The 20,930-nt window shown below is 38.9% G+C and overlaps 4 protein-coding genes, 1 long non-coding RNA gene and 1 other non-coding gene across 6 annotated transcripts; 3 read left to right on the top strand and 3 right to left on the bottom strand.

The window, feature by feature from the left end:
- Nucleotides 1-975: 975 nt before the first annotated feature.
- Nucleotides 976-2,866, bottom strand: LOC131238713 (protein HIGH CHLOROPHYLL FLUORESCENCE PHENOTYPE 173, chloroplastic-like). Its single transcript, XM_058236324.1, has 4 exons — nt 2,752-2,866; nt 2,507-2,630; nt 1,609-1,722; nt 976-1,385 (listed from the first exon to the last, which is right to left on the bottom strand). Exons 3-4 carry the CDS (start codon nt 1,708-1,710, stop codon nt 1,230-1,232), a joined length of 258 nt encoding a protein of 85 aa, XP_058092307.1. The 5' UTR covers nt 1,711-1,722; nt 2,507-2,630; nt 2,752-2,866; the 3' UTR covers nt 976-1,229.
- A 482-nt stretch (nt 2,867-3,348) lies between these two features.
- Nucleotides 3,349-4,184, bottom strand: LOC131238714 (uncharacterized). Its single transcript, XR_009168028.1, has 2 exons — nt 4,046-4,184; nt 3,349-3,422 (listed from the first exon to the last, which is right to left on the bottom strand). It is a non-coding gene; the product is annotated as an uncharacterized LOC131238714 (long non-coding RNA).
- A 2,018-nt stretch (nt 4,185-6,202) lies between these two features.
- Nucleotides 6,203-8,095, top strand: LOC131239099 (pentatricopeptide repeat-containing protein At5g03800-like). The gene is made up of 3 exons (XM_058236655.1): nt 6,203-6,423; nt 7,522-7,633; nt 7,790-8,095. Exons 1-3 carry the CDS (start codon nt 6,203-6,205, stop codon nt 8,093-8,095), a joined length of 639 nt encoding a protein of 212 aa, XP_058092638.1.
- Nucleotides 8,096-8,191: 96 nt separating this feature from the next.
- Nucleotides 8,192-9,019, top strand: LOC131239100 (pentatricopeptide repeat-containing protein At5g13270, chloroplastic-like). Its single transcript, XM_058236657.1, has 2 exons — nt 8,192-8,407; nt 8,477-9,019. The coding sequence occupies exons 1-2, from the start codon at nt 8,192-8,194 to the stop codon at nt 9,017-9,019; spliced, it is 759 nt and encodes a 252-aa protein (XP_058092640.1).
- Nucleotides 9,020-9,932: 913 nt separating this feature from the next.
- Nucleotides 9,933-11,927, top strand: LOC131239101 (putative pentatricopeptide repeat-containing protein At1g56570). The gene is made up of 4 exons (XM_058236658.1): nt 9,933-10,237; nt 10,826-10,955; nt 11,043-11,180; nt 11,343-11,927. Exons 1-4 carry the CDS (start codon nt 9,933-9,935, stop codon nt 11,925-11,927), a joined length of 1,158 nt encoding a protein of 385 aa, XP_058092641.1.
- Nucleotides 11,928-18,025: 6,098 nt separating this feature from the next.
- LOC131241749 (small nucleolar RNA R71) lies at nt 18,026-18,132 on the bottom strand. The gene has a single exon (XR_009169310.1). It is a non-coding gene; the product is annotated as a small nucleolar RNA R71 (small nucleolar RNA).
- Between the last annotated feature and the right edge of the window lie 2,798 nt (nt 18,133-20,930).

Here is a 20,930-nt window from a genome sequence, read left to right on the forward strand (position 1 = left end):
GTGGAGCGTAAAGCAAAATATAGGAAAAGGATTTTACCCGAACCTCTTGCAAAGCTGGGTACAACTGCTAGTCCAACCCATGACACCATCACATCATAAATTAATAGAGTTTGGCTGTTTCATCCAGACAGTTTGAACTTTGAATGGTTTCTTTCCCAAAACAGAATTTTGGTGACAAGACCTATTTTAGTGGTCAGGTCCAGTCCAAACCAGCTCAACTGTCCAATCTGATCTGGGTGTTAAAACACTGCATACACTAATATCTGCATGCATATAGATCAGTAAGGGGCATAGACATGTCAACCACTAGCACACACATGTTGACACGTACTAGAACATGTAACACAGACACAACAAGAGGTGCAGAGACTATAGCACTTCAACAACATTTTATATTATCAAAACAGGAATTCTCATGACTAGCAAAAGTTCAACAATTGGCTGCCTACCTGACATTATCTCTCTACCCATGTTGGGGACCAAATGGCGCATTGCAATCATCATTTAAATTACCTTAATGTTATTATTATTATTATTATTTTTCCATTGAATATGGTCTTAGTGACATTTTGGTATTTATAAGGAACCTACGGTTTGAAAGGAAAAAAAAAAAGGGGGCAATTCCATGCCCCTTTAATATCAGTCTTACTTCAGACCCTAAAATGGCATTGTGGAAGATAAAACAGGGAACAAAAAATCATATAAGATGAACAATTAGACACTAACCTCATAAAGAAAGACGTCCCAAATTCGAAGAGCCAAGGGGAAAGGGAAAGAGTATGAGAAAACAGTTATAAACCACTGACTTGCATACATGCTTGAATTTCTCTACCCACCTTTTCCTTTAGTGGGGCCCAATTGATTCTTGGATCCTGATCAATCTCTCTTTCTTGAATCTCTAAACATTTTATCAATAAAGAGCTTTATTCAAAGAGAATAAAAGAGTTTAAATGCTGCAAATAATGGGTACTCGAACCCATGACCTCGTGTTGAAACTCTTGTGAGTCTACCACTGAGGCATGAGTAAGGACCCAGTTTCATGAGTAATTCAAATAACAACAAACATTCAACATTTAACTGCATGGATGTGTCAATATGTCAGGCATTCTAGGATGCCCGTGTCCAACACCTTGTATCCAAGTCTAGCACCAATAAATGACCATGTTTAAGTTACAAGAGTTAATAAAGTTAGTTTAATTTTGTTAGAGAGATAGATGGCATCTATTTTGCTAAAACCAACAAATAATGCACATGATACTCCATATCTCATGACAAAAATTGCCAAAAGTGGACGAATTTATAACCTTGAATGTCTTGTTGCGTGCATATGGGCTTTCAAGAGCAGCAATACATATACGAGCAACTTCTTCCCTCGATATCTTCCCCTGTATTCATCACATGATTAGGAATGCTCTGGTCAGAAACCGCTGGGTATAGACCTATGATTGCTGCAAGCGACAAATCTGTTCAAGCATGCTATTGAGAATATATGGAAAGTAATTGATAACTTGACTTTCCACATATAGGAAAGAACAGTCAATAACCACCAGAAAACTATAAGATGAATGAGAAAAAAAAAAAAAAAAAAACTGAGATGAGAATGAATACCGTTATATTATCTCCCTTGTCAAAAATGAGATCGGCTCCAGCAGGCTCTTCAGTAAGCGCACAAGGCCTTACAATTGTATATGGAATTCTACTTTCCCGCATCAAATCCTCCCTCTGAAGAAGTTGAAGCACAGGGTCACGCCTAGCCTAGCTATCCCATCAAATCTAACAATATATATGCTTTATAAAATGCACTAGTTTTTCGATTAAAACTGCTCACTTAATTGATGTTCGTTCAGTCAGATGTTTCTTGATCTCCTTCAAATCCATTTCATCACATACCTTTGTTCCCATCTCATTATGAAGTTTATATGCATACAATAGTTGACATCTAAGTAAAAGCAAAACCAATGTAAATTTGAGGAAATCTACGCCTATGTCTGATTGGCATTTGCATGGCCCAATAAACTGCAATGTCAATATTGGGGGTAACCTTTTGGTCATCAAAATCATTCCTATGGTGCATCCAATAGTGGATGGAGCTATTCCAAAATTCTCCATAGAGGACAAGTCTTAAATATCATATTGGGTCCCAATTCGAAAAATGGGGTCATTACCTATAAAAGTGGAGTTAACACTCAATGCAATCTCTACTGCGTGTAACATGATACATCTGTAAATTAATAAACATCCTCTTTAGAGAGAAATGGAGTTAATTCTTTAGGCTATTATTTGGGAAATAAAATTTAGTCAAGTTAGCTCAATTTTATTCAGTTAGTCCACAAATGCAAGATCTAGGGTAAAGAAAGGCACTCAATTAGTTCCAATGAACTTGTTTGTGTATCTGTTAACAAACTCTGAATTCAAAATGCTACAATTTTACTCTTCATCAGGCATAAGCAACACATTTCACATGCTAATGGATAAAAAGTAGTGTAGCATGGTGACAGTTCAAAACCTTCAATTTGAATGTGAGAATGAAGTCCAACTCCTTATTCAAGCGGACGGCGGGAGGTTGTTTGCTTAAACCAAGTCCAGGCCTGTCAGGCTGAGTAACTCCCGCAGAGCTCACATGTATGAACCTGAAATCGATGAAACAATAATATGAAAGGGCGACAATGTAGTATGGCATATCAGTTTCAAGCATTTACACTTAAAGAGAAACATTTAAGTTCATGAGAAGTATTAGTGCACAAATGAGACCTGGGAGTGACTGGGTCATTTATATATGCTGCAATTCTTGATAATGGAAGTTGAAATGGACCTTCCACGAAAGACGGATCAATTTTCCCATCATATTCAAATTTGCTGTACGTGAGCTGCAAAAAGGATGTGGCCTCAACACAAGCTATAGTAATGTGATAAAGAAAAAAGGAGAAATTATTGGATTGGATGCATCAAGACGAGAAAACTATCCTGATCCAACCACTCATATGAGAACATGAGTAGAATACTTCATTAATCTCACTCAACTATTGTTATTGTACATGAGTAGAAGACTTCATCACATTTCCTATCACACTTTTTATAGATTCATAATTTTTGATATATAATTCATTTCATGATTTTCATAAAGCCAAGTGTAAGATTTAAACTGTAACAATACTTAAAATCAACTCTTATGCCAACCATGTTGTGAGGCATAAGGGGTGAGCAACAAATGACAAGCAGTGCTAGAGAAATGTCTAACTATACTAAAAAAACAAGAAGGAAAAGAACAAGATAATAACATATTGGAGGCAATTACCACTATTACCATAAGGAACTCAGGAATCCAACAGGAGAAGACAAGCAACTCACCCAAGCAAGCTTGCATTTCCAGGCATTGATGGAATCCCAATGCCTGCAGTTCCACTTGTATCTCTCGTCGTTTACTATAACCAAACACAGTAGAAACCAATGAAAACTCAGTACACAACAGAGAAGAATTGATAAACCATGTAACATTGCCAATTAACAAAAGATTTTACAGCTAGAATCTCCTACAGCAGCAGCAGCATTTCTCACAAAAGCTAACAAATCAGGCACAACACAAGAAACCAATATGGTCTCTTTACTTTAAGCACCCATATGTCTACCAATCAGGCCCGCTGGATACGCATAATCCTCCAATCTCATGGGCCACCGATCCAAACAATGCAGTCTATTTGATCAATGATGGCCCACCAACTTCAGCATCTTGTATAACGCATAACCAAATGAATGCTACAGGCTCATGGACTAAGATATCAGCATCTTCATGCAAATGGACCTCTGATACATGACTGTCTTCTCTTAGACAACACCTCTACACTAATCCACAATTAGGGAATCGACGCTAAAAATCCCTAATTAGGGATTCGAAACTCAAAAATTCCCAATACACAAATCATTGCATAATGTTACTTGAAGGATTAAAAATGGCAAAAAAAAAATTTGCCCAAATTGATATGAATAGATAAGGGGAGAGAGAGAGAGAGAGAGAGAGAGAGAGAGAGAGAGAGAGAGAGAGAGAGACCTGATGTTGCAGCAGAATGTTCCTTGATGTGCGGTAGATCGAGCGGAGAGAGATACATGATGTTGTAGTAGAGGGCCGAGGAGATAAGAGAGAGAGAGGACTAGGGTTTTGAGAGAGAGAGAGAGATAGGGATAGAGAGAGAGAGGGAGAGGGAGAGGGAGAGGGAGAGGGAGAGAGCGAAAAGGGAAGGGGAGAGGGAGAGGGAGAGGGAAAGCACACGAGAGGGAGAGGGCCAGAGACGGAGAAGGAGAAGCAGAGAGAGGGAGTGCGTGCGAGAGGGAGAGAGAGCAGCACAGAGAGGGAGGGAGAGGAAGAGCGAGCGGAGAGGGAGCGACAGAGAGAGGGAGAGAGAGAGAGAGTCGCGTGAGAGTGGGAAATAGGTTAGGTTTTTTTTTTTTTTTTTCCTCCTTTTATATACAGGGACCCTGCCGGCAGCCGTTAAAACCGGCAGCCGGCAAAGGGTGGGCCCATCAGTCGGCTGAGGCTCTTTTTCTTGTAGTGTGTTGGGGTTTTATCGGCATGTAGCTATGTTGGGTTTGTAAAGGAAGGCTGGCATCACTTTGAGTCCATGAAGAATGACTATAGTTTGGACGCAACATTAAACCATTATGCATGCATGGTCGATCTTCTCGGTCGAGCCGGACACATGGATGAAGTAGAGGCTTTTATAAACAAGGCGTCATTACAATCAAAAGCTCTCCTGTGGAGGACACTACTGGGTGCCTATATTAAAGGAAGTCAGTAGTGTAACTATACATAGCTATTAAACACTACACCTCACACTATTTAGTACTATAGCACAGGTTGCTACTGTAGCAAATAGTGATTTCTGTGATCAACACTATTTTATGATCTTTGTTTGGATCGATCTACTATTCTAAGGTGTGGACCCGTATTGGCTCCAAGAGAGAGAATGCCACATTACTGCAAAAGACCTGTAATTGAACGGTTTACTCTTTAAACAGTATCATAAATAGTGGTATGATGGATAAACTATTTCGCAACAATAACAATATCTCACATATATAATAAGCAAGTTCTTCCTTTATATTAGAAGATAATATAATAAATAGTTCTCAAATAAATTATGAAAATAAATTATCATTGTGCCCCTTTCTACGTGGGATGAACATATATCAAATCCATCAGTCCACTGTCGCATTTGCACCATGAATCGTAAAGAGTAAAAACTGAGCTAGTCCAAGACCTAAGTGACCCACACTATAAGTAATGGTGTAAAATCATGGATAAAACTTCTACCATCACATGGTGTGGCGAGAGTGAGTATTGAAATGTTGTAATTTTCCAAGAGCCCCTTCATCACTGTGGGGCACATCAAATGAATAAATTGGAAGGTGTATATACACCAAGGTGGACCCCACACACGATTTGGATGATTTTAACGGTGGGCATCCCTGTCTCAACCCTTTTTTCTCTTTCTTTTTTCTTTGTAGGCTAGAAGCCTAACCTTTTAACCAATGGGCATGTGTTTGTTGAATATGGGCGGCTGAATATTTCATTTTTGATCGTCTATTTGATGTCCACGAATCAACCATTAGAAAATCAGTCTAGCACGGCCATGAGTGTATTACCCATCTAAAGCGGGGCCCATAATTTGGACGGTTTCAATTGCATGTTTAGCAGTATACATTTTAGAATTTAGAGTGAATGAGTATGACTCTTCAAGCATAGTTTTCCCTCCCAATTCCAACGGTTAAATATACAAATATCTGTTGCCTCCAAAAATTCCACACCTATGAAAGAACTCCAACCTTTTCTATGATCTCAGTAAATCAATATGCAATTTTCTCATTCCACAGAAAAATCCTCTATCTAATACCCAATTGTGGAGACCTTATTAATTCCAATAACTTCATATCCCAATCTCCACAAAAAGCCCACATCACCACCATCTCTAGGGAAAACGGTGTTGACTTCCATCTGCAACATCGCGCCTTGCTTTTGCAGCATTCTAGTGATTTTAGAGACTTAGATCATGAAAAGTCGCTTCACTCAATCTTTATAAAAGATGGGTACGATCGAGATGTTTTTATACAGAACAATATCCTCCGAATGTATGCGAATTGTGGGGATTTGGTTGGTGCTTGCCTTTTGTTTGACGAAATGTCAGAACCTAATTTGGTTTCTTAGACGAGTATGTTATCATCGTATGTACAACATGGGTATGCCGATCTCGGTATGCAGTTGTTTTCTTTCATGTGTCGTACAAGCCTGCGGCCGAATGATTTTGGGTTGTCATCAGCGCTCAAGGCGTGCATAATTAAGGGTGAATTGGTGGCGGGTAAGCTCCTTCATGGGCTTATAATCAAATGCGGTTTCAAATATAATGCATTTTGTAGTAGTTTTGTTCTTGACTTGTATGTAAAGTGCGGTGATATGAATGATGCCCATAAATTTTTTGAAGAAATTCCATCAAAGTGTGAAGCCTTGTGGAATACATTGATTGACGATTGTGTGCAGAACTTGGATTCTGATGGGGCCATCGAATTGTTTCATTAGATGCTGCTCTTTGAAATGTTTCCAAGCTGTTTCACATATTCAATTCTTATCAAATTATGTGCCGACATCTTAAATCTCAATATGGGTGGGTTCTTTTGAAGCCGAGTCATCAAGTCCGGTTTAGAAAACGATGGTTTTGTGGGGGGCCGCTCTAGTTGATATCTACGTGAAATGGGGAGCTATGAATGATGCATGCAGAGTGTTTTCAAGCTTAGAAGTGAAAAATGACGTGGTGTGGAGCATATTACTAGCTGGTTTTCATCAAAGTGGCAATGCAGAAAAGGGTCTGGATTTTTTTATGCAAAAAAGGGTCTAGTTGTCATCAGCGCTCAAGGCGTGCAGAATTAAGGGTGAATTGGTGGCGGGTAAGCTCCTTCATGGGCTTATGATCAAATGCGGTTTCAAATATAATGCATTTTGTAGTAGTTCTATTCTTGACTTGTATGTTAAGTGTGGTGATATGAATGATGCCCGTAGATTTTTTTGAAGAAATTCCATCAAAGTGTGAAGCCTTGTGGAATACATTGATTGACAATTGTGTTTGGAACTTGGATTCTGATGGGGCCATCAAATTGTTTCATTAGATGCTGCTCTTTGAAATGTTTCCAAGCTATTTCACATATTCAATTCTTATCAAATTATGTGCCAACATCTTAAATCTCAATATGGGTAGGTTCTTTCATAGGCGGGTCATCAATGCAGTTTAGAAAACGATGGTTTTGTGGGGGCCGCTCTAGTTGATATCTACGCGAAATAGGGAGCTATGAATGATGCTTGCAGAGTGTTTTCAAGCCTAGAAGTGAAAAATGACGTGGTGTGGAGCATATTACTAGCTCGTTTTCATCAGAGTGGCAATGCAGAAAAGGGTCTGGATTTTTTTATGCAGTTTATTTCGGAAGGTTGTAAACTCGACCTGTTTACACTTACAAGCGTGTTTAATTTGTGTTCGGATTTAGAGATTTTTTTGTGAAATCTGGATTTGAGCTGGATTCATTTGTGGGAAGTGCTATCATTGAGATGTATGTTACTTCCGGAATGAAAGCCGATGCTTATAAAGGATTCCCCAATGTTAGAGATAAGAATGAAATATGCTTCACTACCATGATTTCTAGTTTTATTTCAGATCCATTGATGCAAGTGCCATAGAATTGTTTTCGAAGATGAGGAAACTAGGATTGATGCCAAAACATTCCACCCTAAACTGTGTTCTTGGAGCTTATGCAGATCTTGATATGTTGGAAGAAGCCAAAGCCATTCATTCACACATCATGGAAAGCATTTGGGGAATCCGATCTATACCTAGGAAATTCTCTCATCGAGATGTATGCAAAATGCAAAGGAGTTGATGAAGCTGCTATGGTGTTCAAAGAAATGGATATGCATAATGAGTTTTCATGGACAACCATGATATCTGGGTACATCGAATCGAAGAGGTACATGGAAGGATTGGAGTTGTTTCGTGATATGCACTCCTCCACGTTGACAAAACTAAGTCAGTTTACTACTGTTGCCGTTCTTCAGGCCTGTTAAGGACTAACAACACTTGATCAAGGAACACAGACCCATACCTACGACATAAAATCAGGATTTCAATCTAATGCCTTCATTGGAAGTGCGCTGATAGACATGTATGCAAAGTGCAGTAGTGTAAATGATGTTTTTCGAGCATTCTCAAACATGGACGAACAAGATTTTGTCACATGGAGCACCATGATGGCATCGTATGCACAACATGGGCATGGTGAAGAAGCTCTGAAGCTTCTCTCAGAATTTCAAGATAGGTCATCAGTTCCAGTCAATGATTTCATCTTGTCTAGCCGCCTATCAGCTTACGCTAGTTCGGTAGCATTGGACATGGGCAAACAAATTCATGCCAGAACCATCAAAACTGGAGTCGAATCTCATTTATAGGTCAGTTGCGGCATCATCGATATGTATTGTAAATGTAGAAGCATTGAAGATGCACGCAAGTTTTTCGATAAGATAGGGGGACATAATATGGTGTCCTGGACAGCAATGGTGTCTGGATACGCCCATCACGGGCTCGGAAAGGACGCTCTTGAGTTGTTTGACAAGATGAAAGAGGCCGGAGTGGAGCCTGATAGCATTACCTTTGTTGGGGTTCCGTCGGCATGTAGGCATGTTGGGTTTGTAAAGGAAGGCGGACATCACTTTGAGTCCATGAAGAATGACTACGGTTTGGACACAACATTAAACCACTATGCGAGCATCGTCGATCTTCTCGTTCGAGCTGTGGATGAAGCAGAGGCCTTTATAAACAAGGCGTCATTCCAATCAAAAGCTCTCCTGTGGAGGACACTACTTACTGCCTGCGGCAAGCACATGAATGTCGAAGCAGGAAACTGGATCGCTGAAATACTAGCCAAGTTGGAACCAGATCAACCTTCCACTTATGTCTTGTTATCAAACATTTATAGATCAGCTTCAATGTAGGAAGATTCCATTGAAGTGAGAAGGAAAATGAGAAAAGGGAATATGAACAAAGACCCCGGCTATTGTTAGATTCAAGTGGCAACCTAAGGGCTGTATGGTTGCCACTTAAATAAGCTTGTTTACACAATGTTGTTGCAGTTAAAACAGCTTTCACACATAATGGATGTTACACTTTTGTAGAGTGGTTGTTTCTTTTTTTAAACAGCAGCATTAAGGGGCCGAATAAGGGTTGTTTTATGCGACAACCATTTTTCAACCATGACAATATGTGCCAATGATAACGCCTTTTTTCCCTTTTTTTCCCCAACCAATTTCACAGCCAACGTTACTATTATATATGTATCGCAATAACATTTGCATACTTCTATGATGTCATAACACCATCTCTAAAACCTTGTTTTTTAATCGCGCTGTGGTCGTAAATTAAAAGCACAAGTACATTGCAAATTATGCATTTTTAGCTAAAAAACCATAGGCTAATGCCATTGTATAATGAGAAAATGGCTTGTGTTGATAATAGTCATTGTTTCATTATTCTACTATGTAACAGTTATTAGGAAAATAACATCCAACAGTTTCCATACAATGGCCGATGTCAAAAGAAAAAGATAAAAAGAGCTTATCAGTTTAGCTAAGATGGAAGTTTCGTCGTACCAAGCATTTCCTCTCTCTAAAACCCAATTGCGAAGACCTTCTAATCCATTCCAATAACTTCATATCCTAATCTCCACAAAAAGCCCATATCACCACCATCTACAGGGAAAACAGTGTTTACTTCCATATGCAACATCGCGCCTTGCTTTTACAGCATTTTGGTTATTTTAGAGACTTAGATCATGGAAAGTCGCCTCACTCAATCTTTATAAAAGATGGGTACTTTCGAGATGTTTTTATACAAAACAATATCCTCTGAATGTATGCGAATTGTGGGGATTTGGTTGGTGCTCGCCTTTTGTTTGACGAAATGTCAGAACCTAATTTGGTTTCTTGGACGAGTATGTTATCATCGTATGTACAACATGGGTATGATGATCTCGTTATGCAGCTGTTTTCTTTCATGTGTCGTACAGGCCTACGGCCGAATGATTTTGGGTTGTCATCAGCGCTCAAGGCATGCAAAATTAATGGTGAATTGGTGGCGGGTAAGCTCCTTCATGGGCTTATAATCAAATGCGGTTTCAAATATAATGCATTTTGTAGTAGTTCTGTTCTTGACTTGTATGTTAAGTGCGGTGATATGAATGATGCCCGTAGATTTTTTAAAGAAATTCCATCAAAGTGTGAAGCCTTGTGGAATACATTGATTGACGGTTGTGTGTGGAACTTGGATTCTGATGGGGCCATCGAATTGTTTCATTAGATACTGCTCTCTGAAATGCTTCCAAGCTATTTCATATATTCAATTCTTATCAAATTATGTGCCGACATCTTAAATCTCGATATGGGTAGGTTCTTAAACAGTCGGGTCAACAAGGCCGGTTTAGAAAATGATAGTCTTGTGGGGGCCGCTCCATGATATCTACGCGAAATGAGGAGCTATGAATGATGCTTGCAGAGTGTTTTCATGCCAAGAAGTGAAAAATGACGTGGTGTGGAGCGTATTACTGCTGGTTTTCATCAGAGTGGCAATGCAGAAAAGGGTCTGGATTTTTTTATGCAGTTCGTTTCGAAAGGTTATAAACTCAACCTGTTTACACTTATGAGCGTGTTCAATTTGTGTTCGGATTTAGAGGTTCCAGCACTTGGTCTATAAGTACATTGATATTTTGTGAAATTTGGATTTGTGCTGGATTCATTTATGGGAAGTGCTATCATTGAGATGTATGTTACTTTCGAAATGAAAGCTGATGCTTATAAAAGATTCCTTGATGTTAGAGATAAGAATGAAATATGCTTCACTGACATGATTTCTAGTTTTATTTCAGATTCCGATGACGTAAGTGCCGTAGAATTGTTTTCGAAGATGAGGAAACTAGGATTGATGCCAAAACATTCCACCCTAAACTATGTTCTTGGGGCTTAGGCAGATCTTAATATGTTGGAAGAAGCCAAAACCATTCATTCACACATTATGAAAGCCTTTGGGGAATACGATCTATGCCTAGGAAATGCTCTCATCGAGATGTATGCAAAATGCAAAGGAGTTGATGAAGCTGCTATGGTGTTCAAAGAAATGGATATGCATAATGAGTTTTCATGGACAACCATGATATTTGGGTAAATCGAATCGAAGAGGTACATGGAAGGATTAGAGTTGTTTCGTGATATGCACTCCTCCACGTTGACAAAACTGAGTCAATTTACTACTGTTGCCGTTATTCAGGCCTGTTCAGGACTAGCAACACTTGATCAAGGAAGACAGACCCATGCCTACGACATAAAATCAGGATTTCAGTCCAACGCCTTCATTGGAAGTGCACTAATAGACATGTATGCAAAGTGCAGTGGTGTAAATGATGCTTTTCGAGCATTCTCCAACATGGGCGAACAAGATCTTATCACATGGAGCACCATGATGGCATCATATGCACAACATGGGCATGGTGAAAAAGCTCTGAAGCTTCTCTCAAAATTTCAAGACAAGCCATCAGTTCCTGTCAATGATTCCATCTTGTCTAGCTGCCTATCAGCTTGTGCTAGCTTGGTAGCATTGGACATGGGCAAACAAATTCATGCCAGAACCATCAAAACTGGATTCAAATCTCATTTACATGTCAATTGCGGCATCATCGACATGTATTGTAAATGTGGAAGCATTGAAGATGCATGCAAGTTTTTCGATAAGATGGGGGGACATAATGTGGTGTCCTGGATAGCAATGGTGTCCGGATACGCCCATCACGGGCTCGGAAAGGACGATATTGAACTATTTGACAAGATGAAAGAGGCTGGGGTGGATCCTAGCTAATAGCACTACCTTTGTTGGGGTTCCGTTGTCATGTAGCCATGTTGGGTTTGTAAAGGAAGGCTGGCATCACTTTGAGTCCATGAAGAATGACTACGGTTTGGACGCAACATTAAACCACTATGCATGCATGGTCGATCTTCTCGATCGAGCCGGACGCATGGATGAAGTAGATGCCTTTATAAACAAGGCCCCATTCCAATCAAAAGCTCTCATGTGGAGGACACTACTGGGAGCCTGCGGCAAGCACATGAATGTCGAAGCAGGAAACCGGATCGCTGAAATACTAGTTAAGTTGAAAACAGATCAACCTTCCACTTATGTCCTGTTATCAAACATTTATAGATCAGCTTCAATGTGGGAAGATTCCATTGAAGTGAGAAGGAAAATGAGAAAAGGGAATATGAACAAAGACCCTGGCCGTAGTTGGATTCAAGTGGCAACCTAAGGGCATGTTTGGTTGCCACTTAAAAATGAGTTCATCTCATTTTATTTAGCACTGATTAACTGCTAGAGATCATAGTTTATATAGATAAGCTTGTTTACATAATGTTGTTGCAGTTAAAACAGCTTTCACACATAATGGATGTTACACTTTTGTAGAGTGGCTGTTTCTTTTTTGAAACAGCAGCATCAAGGGGCCGAATAAGGGTTGTTTTATGCGACAACCATTTTTTAACCATGACAATATGTGCCGATGATAATGCCTTTTTTTCCCCGACCAATTTCACGGCCAATGTTACTATTATATATGTGTCGCAATAACATTTGCATACTTCTATGATGTCATAACACTATCTCTAAAACCTTGTTTTTTAATTGCGCTGTGGTTGTAATTAAAAGCACATGCACATTGCAAATTATGCATTTTTAGCTAAAAAACCATTGGCTAATGTCATTGTATAATGAGAAAATGGTTTGTGCTGATAATAGCCATTGTTTCATTATTCTACTATGTAACAGTTATTAGGAAAATAGCACCCAACAGTTTCTATACAATGGCTGGTGTCAAAAGAAAAAGAAAAAAAAAGAGCTTTAGTTTAGCTAAGATGGAATTTTTGCCGTACCAAGATTTCCTCTCTTTAAAACGCAATTGTAGAGACCTTCTATCCATTCCAATAACTTCATATCTCAATCTCCACAAAAAGCCCATATCACCACCATCTCCAGGGAAAACGGTGTTGACTTCCATATGCAACATTGCGCCTTGCTTTTGTAGCATTTTGGTGATTTTAGAGACTTAGATCGTGAAAAGTCGCTTCACTCAATCTTTATAAAAGATGGGTACAATCGAGATGTTTTTATACAGAACAATATCCCTCGAATGTATGCGAATTGTGGGGATTTGGTTAGTGCTCACCTTTTGTTTGAAGAAATGTCAGAACCTAATTTGGTTTCTTGGATGAGTATGTTATCATCGTATGTACAACATGGGTTTGCCGATCTCAATATGCAGTTGTTTTCTTTCATGTGTCGTATAGGGCTGTGACCGAATGATTTTGGGTTGTCATCAGCGCTCAAGGCGTACGAAATTAATGGTGAATTGGTGGCAGGTAAGCTCCTTCTGTAACATCCCGAAAAAATCCATACAGAAACCCGAGCACTACCTCAAACAGAAACCACTTAGGACCAAATCCTTTAGAAATTAACAAGGATTAACTAGCGCTAAACTAGATTACCTGTGAAATTAGCACCAATCACTTTAAATAAGATCTGCATGACCCAAAACTTGTAGAATCGTTAACTCTACGTTACCCTGAAATCTAGGATCCAACTCTAAACCCAGTTGCTCACGGGAGCATTCAGAAACTCTATGACGGACCTGAACCGCACGTCGAAAGTCCGATAGCGATAAACTTAGACAATTATGATCGCCTAGTTGGACTTAACTATCATCTCAAAAATCAAGTCCAGATGATGTCTTGAGACGATTTGCTTGAGTCCAGAGTGAAGAGTGTGAGAAAGGTGAATCCATTTAGAAATTAAAAATAAATTTAAGTAATCTGAGTCGCGTCGCTTGCGCGCCGATTATAAGCATTCTGACTGTTGGATTCTGACCCAAATTCACTCTCGGTTCAGAGAAGATGGCCCACATATGCCAATATACTTGTGGCCCCGATCGAGTTTCAATGACCGCTGAACTGAAACTGATCCGCCATGGACGATTTGTAAACCCGATCGGACTAAAAACTTAACTTGATCAAGATCCAATATCTGTGAGCTTAAGTCCGACCACATTCAGCAAAAGGACCTCCAGAAATGCTCCGTTGGATCGGAATACGCCCGATTTGGTTATAACCTAAGTATACCATGGCCTTGGGGCTATTTTCGTTAGTTTTGGGCCTATATAAGGGTCTTAAACCCTCATTCTCTCATTCCATATGAATTTAGAAAACCTAGGAGAGAGAAGAGAGCAAAAAGAGAAGGAAAGAGAGAGGAAGTGAGAGAGAGAGTGGGAGAGAGTTCCTGGGATTCCATCCCATCGCTCCACGGGCTTGGCTACCACATCTGTGTCGCTAATCTGATGATTCCGACTCCGTACTTGGGTAAGAAATCCTAACCCTAATCTGTTCTAGGGATTCAAATAGTGTAATAGATGAAATAGCTAACCTATTTCGTACTATAGGTTGTCGTTGTGCCGTAAATGATGTATTAACAGACGAATTGAGTTCGTTATGTGTCTACCGGCGTAAGGTGCGGACTATATACGTATAGGTTATAGTTTTCAAGGCCTTCAATGTCAGATAATGATTTATTACTGACGTGGGTGTCATTTCATATGCCAAATGCGATATCTGTTTCGTTTTACGTATATGTATAACCTATGTTGTAAATAGAGTGCTTCATGTGTTTGTTGAAATGTTTGTATGCATTTGAAATCTGATGTTGTGGTTGCCATGATTAATTGTCGTAAGAATATGATTGTTATGTATGTGACAACTCCTTGGCAAAAAGGATTTGCCCTAATATGTAATATGGCCGACATATGTGATGTATGTTGCAAAGTGTAGTCCAAGTGTTTGTAAAAATGACTGAATGAGTTAGTAGTTAGTAAATTGTGATTTGTAGGGAGTTGAGATACGAATCCCAACTACCTTAGCTGTGTGTATGATTTCCCCCATGTACTGTATACAATTCATGTTTAACTGAGTGTATGATTTCTTCCATGTACTATATAAACATGTTTAAGTTATATTCCATGGTATACTCAAATGATTGTAGGATTTGACTTAAGTCTTCATTACTGCTTTGATTATCTCATATGCTTAATTGTTATGATTGTACGTGGTTAGGACTATATCACAGTCCAGGTAATCGGTAACAGGCCTCGAACTGGTGGCTGAGGTTGTTTTCGCCACGCAGGATGTGTTCGATAAATTCGAACCATACTTGGGATGTCGGCAGTGATTAGGCCACACGAAGTGCTTATGCACTTCATGTCGATGTTGAGCCTCAAATATTGCATAATTTTCCCCATTTATATCTTGGTTTTATGAACATAAATCATCTTAATATTTTATTTTACTCATATATGTATTGCAAGGTGAATTTAAGAGCTTGGATTGAAAAATGTGTTAAAAAGTAAGAATTTGATGCTCAAAAATCACCAAGGCAAGAGATGGATCTTAGGAGATTAAGAATGAAGAATTCATATGCCAAAGATCCAAGAAAACCAAGCGAGGAATGAAGAGAATTGAAGATTTAAAGTGAAGAATCCTGAAATTGTCCTTAAAAAGTGTATTCTGAAGCTGTGAAGTTTATTTTGGAAAACTGCGCAGCAGGAAGTCTGTTTTAAACGAACTATGCAGCGAGAAGTCTATTTTGAAAAAATACGTATATTTGAGGCGTTTTCTAGGGTTTTCAACTTTGTATGAAAATTGGAGTTCCCTACTTATAAATAGGGCCTCCTAGGGCATTCTAAAATATCATTCAAAGCATTCAAGAGCAATATTTAGGGTTTTTTTAAGAGTTTTTAGTTTTATTAAAGCTTTATAAGTTGTTTCTTTCCTTTTAGATCTTTTCTATTTACAATTTTTCTTCTTTCTTTCTTGTTACTTTTTATTTCTGCAATTTAATTATGTTTTTCTAAGTTCCCTCTAGCCCAAACTAGAAGGGAAGCACATGGGTTTAATATTTCTTTAAGTTATGATGATTAATTGTTTTAATGATGAGAAGAATGGTGTATGCATGTTATCTGTTATTTAGGTTTTATTTTTTTCCTTTTGTAAGATCCATATGTTTCCATCATATGAGATCTACATTGATGGATAGGCTTACCCTAGATTAATCAGATTTCCTAGATACGAGATGTTCTCAACCTGTTATATTTCTTTGATATTCATTATCCTATAGATATTGAATACTTAAAATCACTGGCGCTTGAGAATATATGTCAATGGTGCAAATCCATTATTTTCTAATCTTTTATATTATTTATTAAAATATTTAAAGTGTTTTATTTTCCGATTAGGCTGACCATAGTGCTCAGATCCTAATTGTGTTGTCCAAGTCATCATGATTTTGGAACATTAACCTATGTGTGGAACTTTGAAGCTTGGGTGTTTTTTATTCAATTGAATTACATCCATTCAAAAATCCAAAAATCAAATCATCATTTTAGTTTTTATTACTTAGTTTGTTTTGCGTTTGATTTTTTCCTTCTCGCGATTCATCTCCCTGTGGGATCGACCCTGTATTCACAGGATATTACTTATGAACCTCTGCACTTGGAGGCAAGCAATCAAGTTTTTGGCGCCGTTGCCGAGGAGAGACTGGGATAGATCAGATCTGTGCAAGATAGCTAAGGTAAGTTTTCTTCTAAACCCTCCAGATTTTCTGTAGATTTTATTTTATTTTATTTTATTTTTTATTTTTTTTCTTTCTTCTTTTCTTTTTCTTTGAAAATAAATTCAGTTGGGTCTTTCAAGCACTAACTATGACATAAGGTTGCCCTGCTTGGGATTTTATCACCCAAGTGCTATGGTTGTCCTATAGTTGCTGTTTGATCACAAAGATCATCCGTTGAATCTATTTTCCAGATTAACATAATTTAATTTCTGCATTAGTTTTACTTTTATTTATTTATTTATTTATTATTATTATTATTTTATTTTTTTTGTGGACTGAACCCTCATGGTCGGCTCTGCCACCTAGGTTGTTGATTTATTTTGCTTTGTGGACTGAACCCTCATGGTCGGCTCTGCCACCTGGGTTGTTGATTTATTTTGCTTTGTGGACTGAACCCTCATGGTCGGCTCTGCCACCTGGGTTGTTGATTTATTTTGCTTTGTGGACTGAACCCTCATGGTCGGCTCTGCCACCTGGGTTGTTGATTTATTTTGCTTTGTGGACTGAACCCTCATGGTCGGCCCTGCCACCTGGGTTGTTGATTTATTTTGCTTTTTGGATTAAACCCTCATGGTCGGCCTTGCCACCTGGGTTGTTGATTTAAGTTTTTATTTTTATTTTAAGTATCATACTTGCGATTTGAATTAGTGGTATTTGTTGTGTGGTGTGAATGGTTTATGTCCCGTTGGAGTAGGGATCAAAACAATCGACTCTCCTCTGAAGGGGGACTAGTTCCAGGCCTTGATCATTTACTTAGAAGAGGCACTCAACATTACTTGGATTCCATGGCAGACCCAGTTGATAATTCAAATCCAAATCTGTCAGATCCAACTATAAATCAAAATAATCCTCCTTTTGAGGATAAAAATGAAGTTCATAGGAATGTGTTAAATCAACCACGGACTTTACGTGAACATTTACACCCTGAGAGATCAACTTTACCATCTTGTATAGTATTCCCTGCTCACACAGGGAACATTGATTTTAAACCAGGTGTGATTCAATTAATTCCTAAATTTCATGGCTTAGATTCTGAAAGCCCCTACTTGCACCTCAAGGACTTTGAGGAAGTAATTGCAACGTTACAAGTAAACAATGGCAATAGGGATGTACTTAAGCTTAGGTTATTCTCATTTTCTCTAAAGGATCGGGCCAAAGCATGGCTTAACTCTCTAAGACCTAATACCATCACTTCATGGCAAGCCTTAAGTAGAGAGTTTTTGAAAAAGTTCTTTCCCGAGCACAAAACAAATGCACTAAAACAAGAAATCATGTCATTCTCCCAAAAGGGGAATGAACTATTTTTTCAAGCTTGGGAGCGCTTCAAAGACATTCTAATTACTTGTCCACATCATGGTTATGAACCATGGCACGTGATTGATGCTTTCCGAAAGGGGCTCACCATGGATACCCGTCAGTTCATAGAGATGATGTGTGGTGGAACCTTTCTTGACAAAGATCATAATGAGGCTTGGGATTTTCTAGATATGTTAGCAGAGAATACTCAGACATGGGATGTCTCTGCTAAATCAGATCAAACTAGACCCATTCCTAGAGAGAAAGCGGGAATGTATGTCCTAAGAGAGGAAGACGACCTTAATGCAAAATTCGCTGCATTGCCTAGAAAGGTCGAAGCCTTGGAAATTAGGAAGGTTGATATGGTTAAAGCAAACACTTCCTTGGGTAATTTTTGTAGCATTTGTGGTGGTACAGACCATGACACAAAGGATTGTCCAATAATCTCAGTTGTACAAAATATCACGCATGAGCATGATCAAGCAAATGCTATAAATAATTACCAAAGGTCAGTTATGCAACCATTAGGAAACACGTACAATCCAAATTGGCGTAACCATCCTAATCTTAGTTGGAGGAATGGACCACAAATTAATGTGCCCAATGCACCTCAAATGCCTCAACAAAATAACTTCTTTGGGGCACCTAACAATGCACCATATGTGCCCCCGCCAAAGCGATCATCTGTGGAGGATGCATTGATCACATTCATGAACTCTCAAGCTCAAATGAATCAGTCTCTAATCCATTCAAATCAGGAATTAAAGACAGCTGTGGCTAGGATTGAGACTCAACTAAATGTTAGGGAAAAAGGCACCATTCCTTCTCAACCTGTGCCAAACCCTCGAAACACACATTTTATTGGAGACTCAAATCCAAGTGAGTTACATCATGAACAAGCTAAGGCCATCATTACCTTGAGAAGTGGAAAAGAGGTCGATAACAAGATAATGCAACCAATAGAAATACCGGAGGATGAGTCACTATCTCAAGAAAATGATGAACCGGCTATGGTTCAAGAGCCGCAACAGCAAAAGGATAAAGACACTAAGTCATATGAGCCTCCAGTTCCGTTCCCATCTAGATTTCGGAATCCAATTGTCCCCATGAAATATCAAGAGGTGTTGGATGTGCTCCAAAAGGTTACTGTCAATATTCCTCTGCTTGATGCCATTAGACAAATTCCATCATATGCTAAATATCTTAAGGACTTGTGCACTGTAAAGAGAAAATTAAATGTGCACAAAAAGGCCTTCCTTACTGAGAAAGTGAGCGCTATCATTCAACAAAGAGTTGTTCCCAAATACAAAGATCCGGGAAGTCCCACTATTCCTTGTATTATTGGAAATTTTCAAATTGAGCATGCTTTGCTAGATTTGGGTGCAAGTGTTAACTTAATACCTTATTCGGTTTACAAACAAATGGGGTTAGGCGAGCTTAAACCAACCACGATTACACTCCAACTCGCTGACCGCTCTATTAAGGTACCAAGAGGAATTTTAGAGGACGTGCTAGTCCAAGTGGAGAAATTCTACTTCCCCGTGGATTTTATTGTACTAGACACTGAACCATGTGTAAATGCTAGCGCTCAAGTTCCCATCATTTTAGGCCGCCCATTCCTAGCAACTTCAAATGCAATCATAAATTGCAGGAATGGAATGATGAACTTGTCTTTTGGTAACATGACTCTAGAGCTAAATATTTTCAATCTATGTAAGCAGCCCATTGATAATAATGAGATCCATGAGTTGAATTTCATGGACTGCTTGATAGAAGAAGAGGAATTAGAACCTAGTCTGATTGAGGAATTGATTCAAGTCATTGGAAACTTGAAAAATTCTGATTTAGAAAAAGTGCTTGCTGAAATTTCTGATGACAATGAGAGCACTACCCCCCCGGACATTGGTATGTACCAATGGAGACCGCGTACTCAAATCCTATCTATCGAGGACTTGCGACCTCTACCATCACCAACCAATGTTCCAAAGCTTGATTTAAAACCACTGCCAAATGAGCTTAAGTATGTATACTTAGGTGAAAATAAAACTTATCCTGTGGTGATCTCTTCATTTTTAGAGAAGGATCAAGAGATTAAATTGTTGAAAGTTCTAAGGGACCACAAAGGAGCCTTGGGCTGGACCATTTCTGACATCAAGGGTATAAGCCATTCCATATGCACCCATCGGATCCACCTCGGTGATGACGCCGAACCAATTAGACAACCTCAAAGGCGTCTCAATCTAAACCTGATGAAGTTGTAAAAAATGAGGTGATCAAATTATTGGATGTGAGAATCATCTACCCAATATCCGATAGTGTTTGGGTGAGTCCAACTTAAGTAGTCCCAAAGAAATCTGGAATAACTATTGTGCAGAATTCTAATAATGAACTCATACCAACACGTGTCACCACTGGTTGGCGTGTTTGCATTGACTATAGAAAATTGAACCAAGTCACAAAGAAGGACCATTTCCCTCTACCATTCATTGATCAAGTTTTAGAGAGGGTAGCTGGTCACTCCTTTTATAGTTTTCTTGATGGATATTCTGGATATAACCAAATAGAGATAGCCCTGGAAGACCAAGAGAAAACCACGTTCACTTGTCCATTTGGCACGTTTGCTTTCAAACGGATGCCATTTGGATTGTGTAACGCCCCAGCAACTTTCCAACGGTGTATGTTAAGTATTTTTTCAAATATGGTTGGGAAGTTTCTTGAGGTTTTCATGGACGACTTCTCTGTATTTGGGAGTAGTTTTGAAGAATGCCTCAACAATTTATCTCTTGTCTTGTCTAGGTGTGAAGAGAAACACCTTATCTTAAATTGGGAGAAATGTCATTTCATGGTTCAAAAGGGAATTGT

This window comes from Magnolia sinica, chromosome 3 (assembly GCF_029962835.1).
Source record: "Magnolia sinica isolate HGM2019 chromosome 3, MsV1, whole genome shotgun sequence".
Lineage (NCBI taxonomy): Eukaryota > Viridiplantae > Streptophyta > Magnoliopsida > Magnoliales > Magnoliaceae > Magnolia > Magnolia sinica.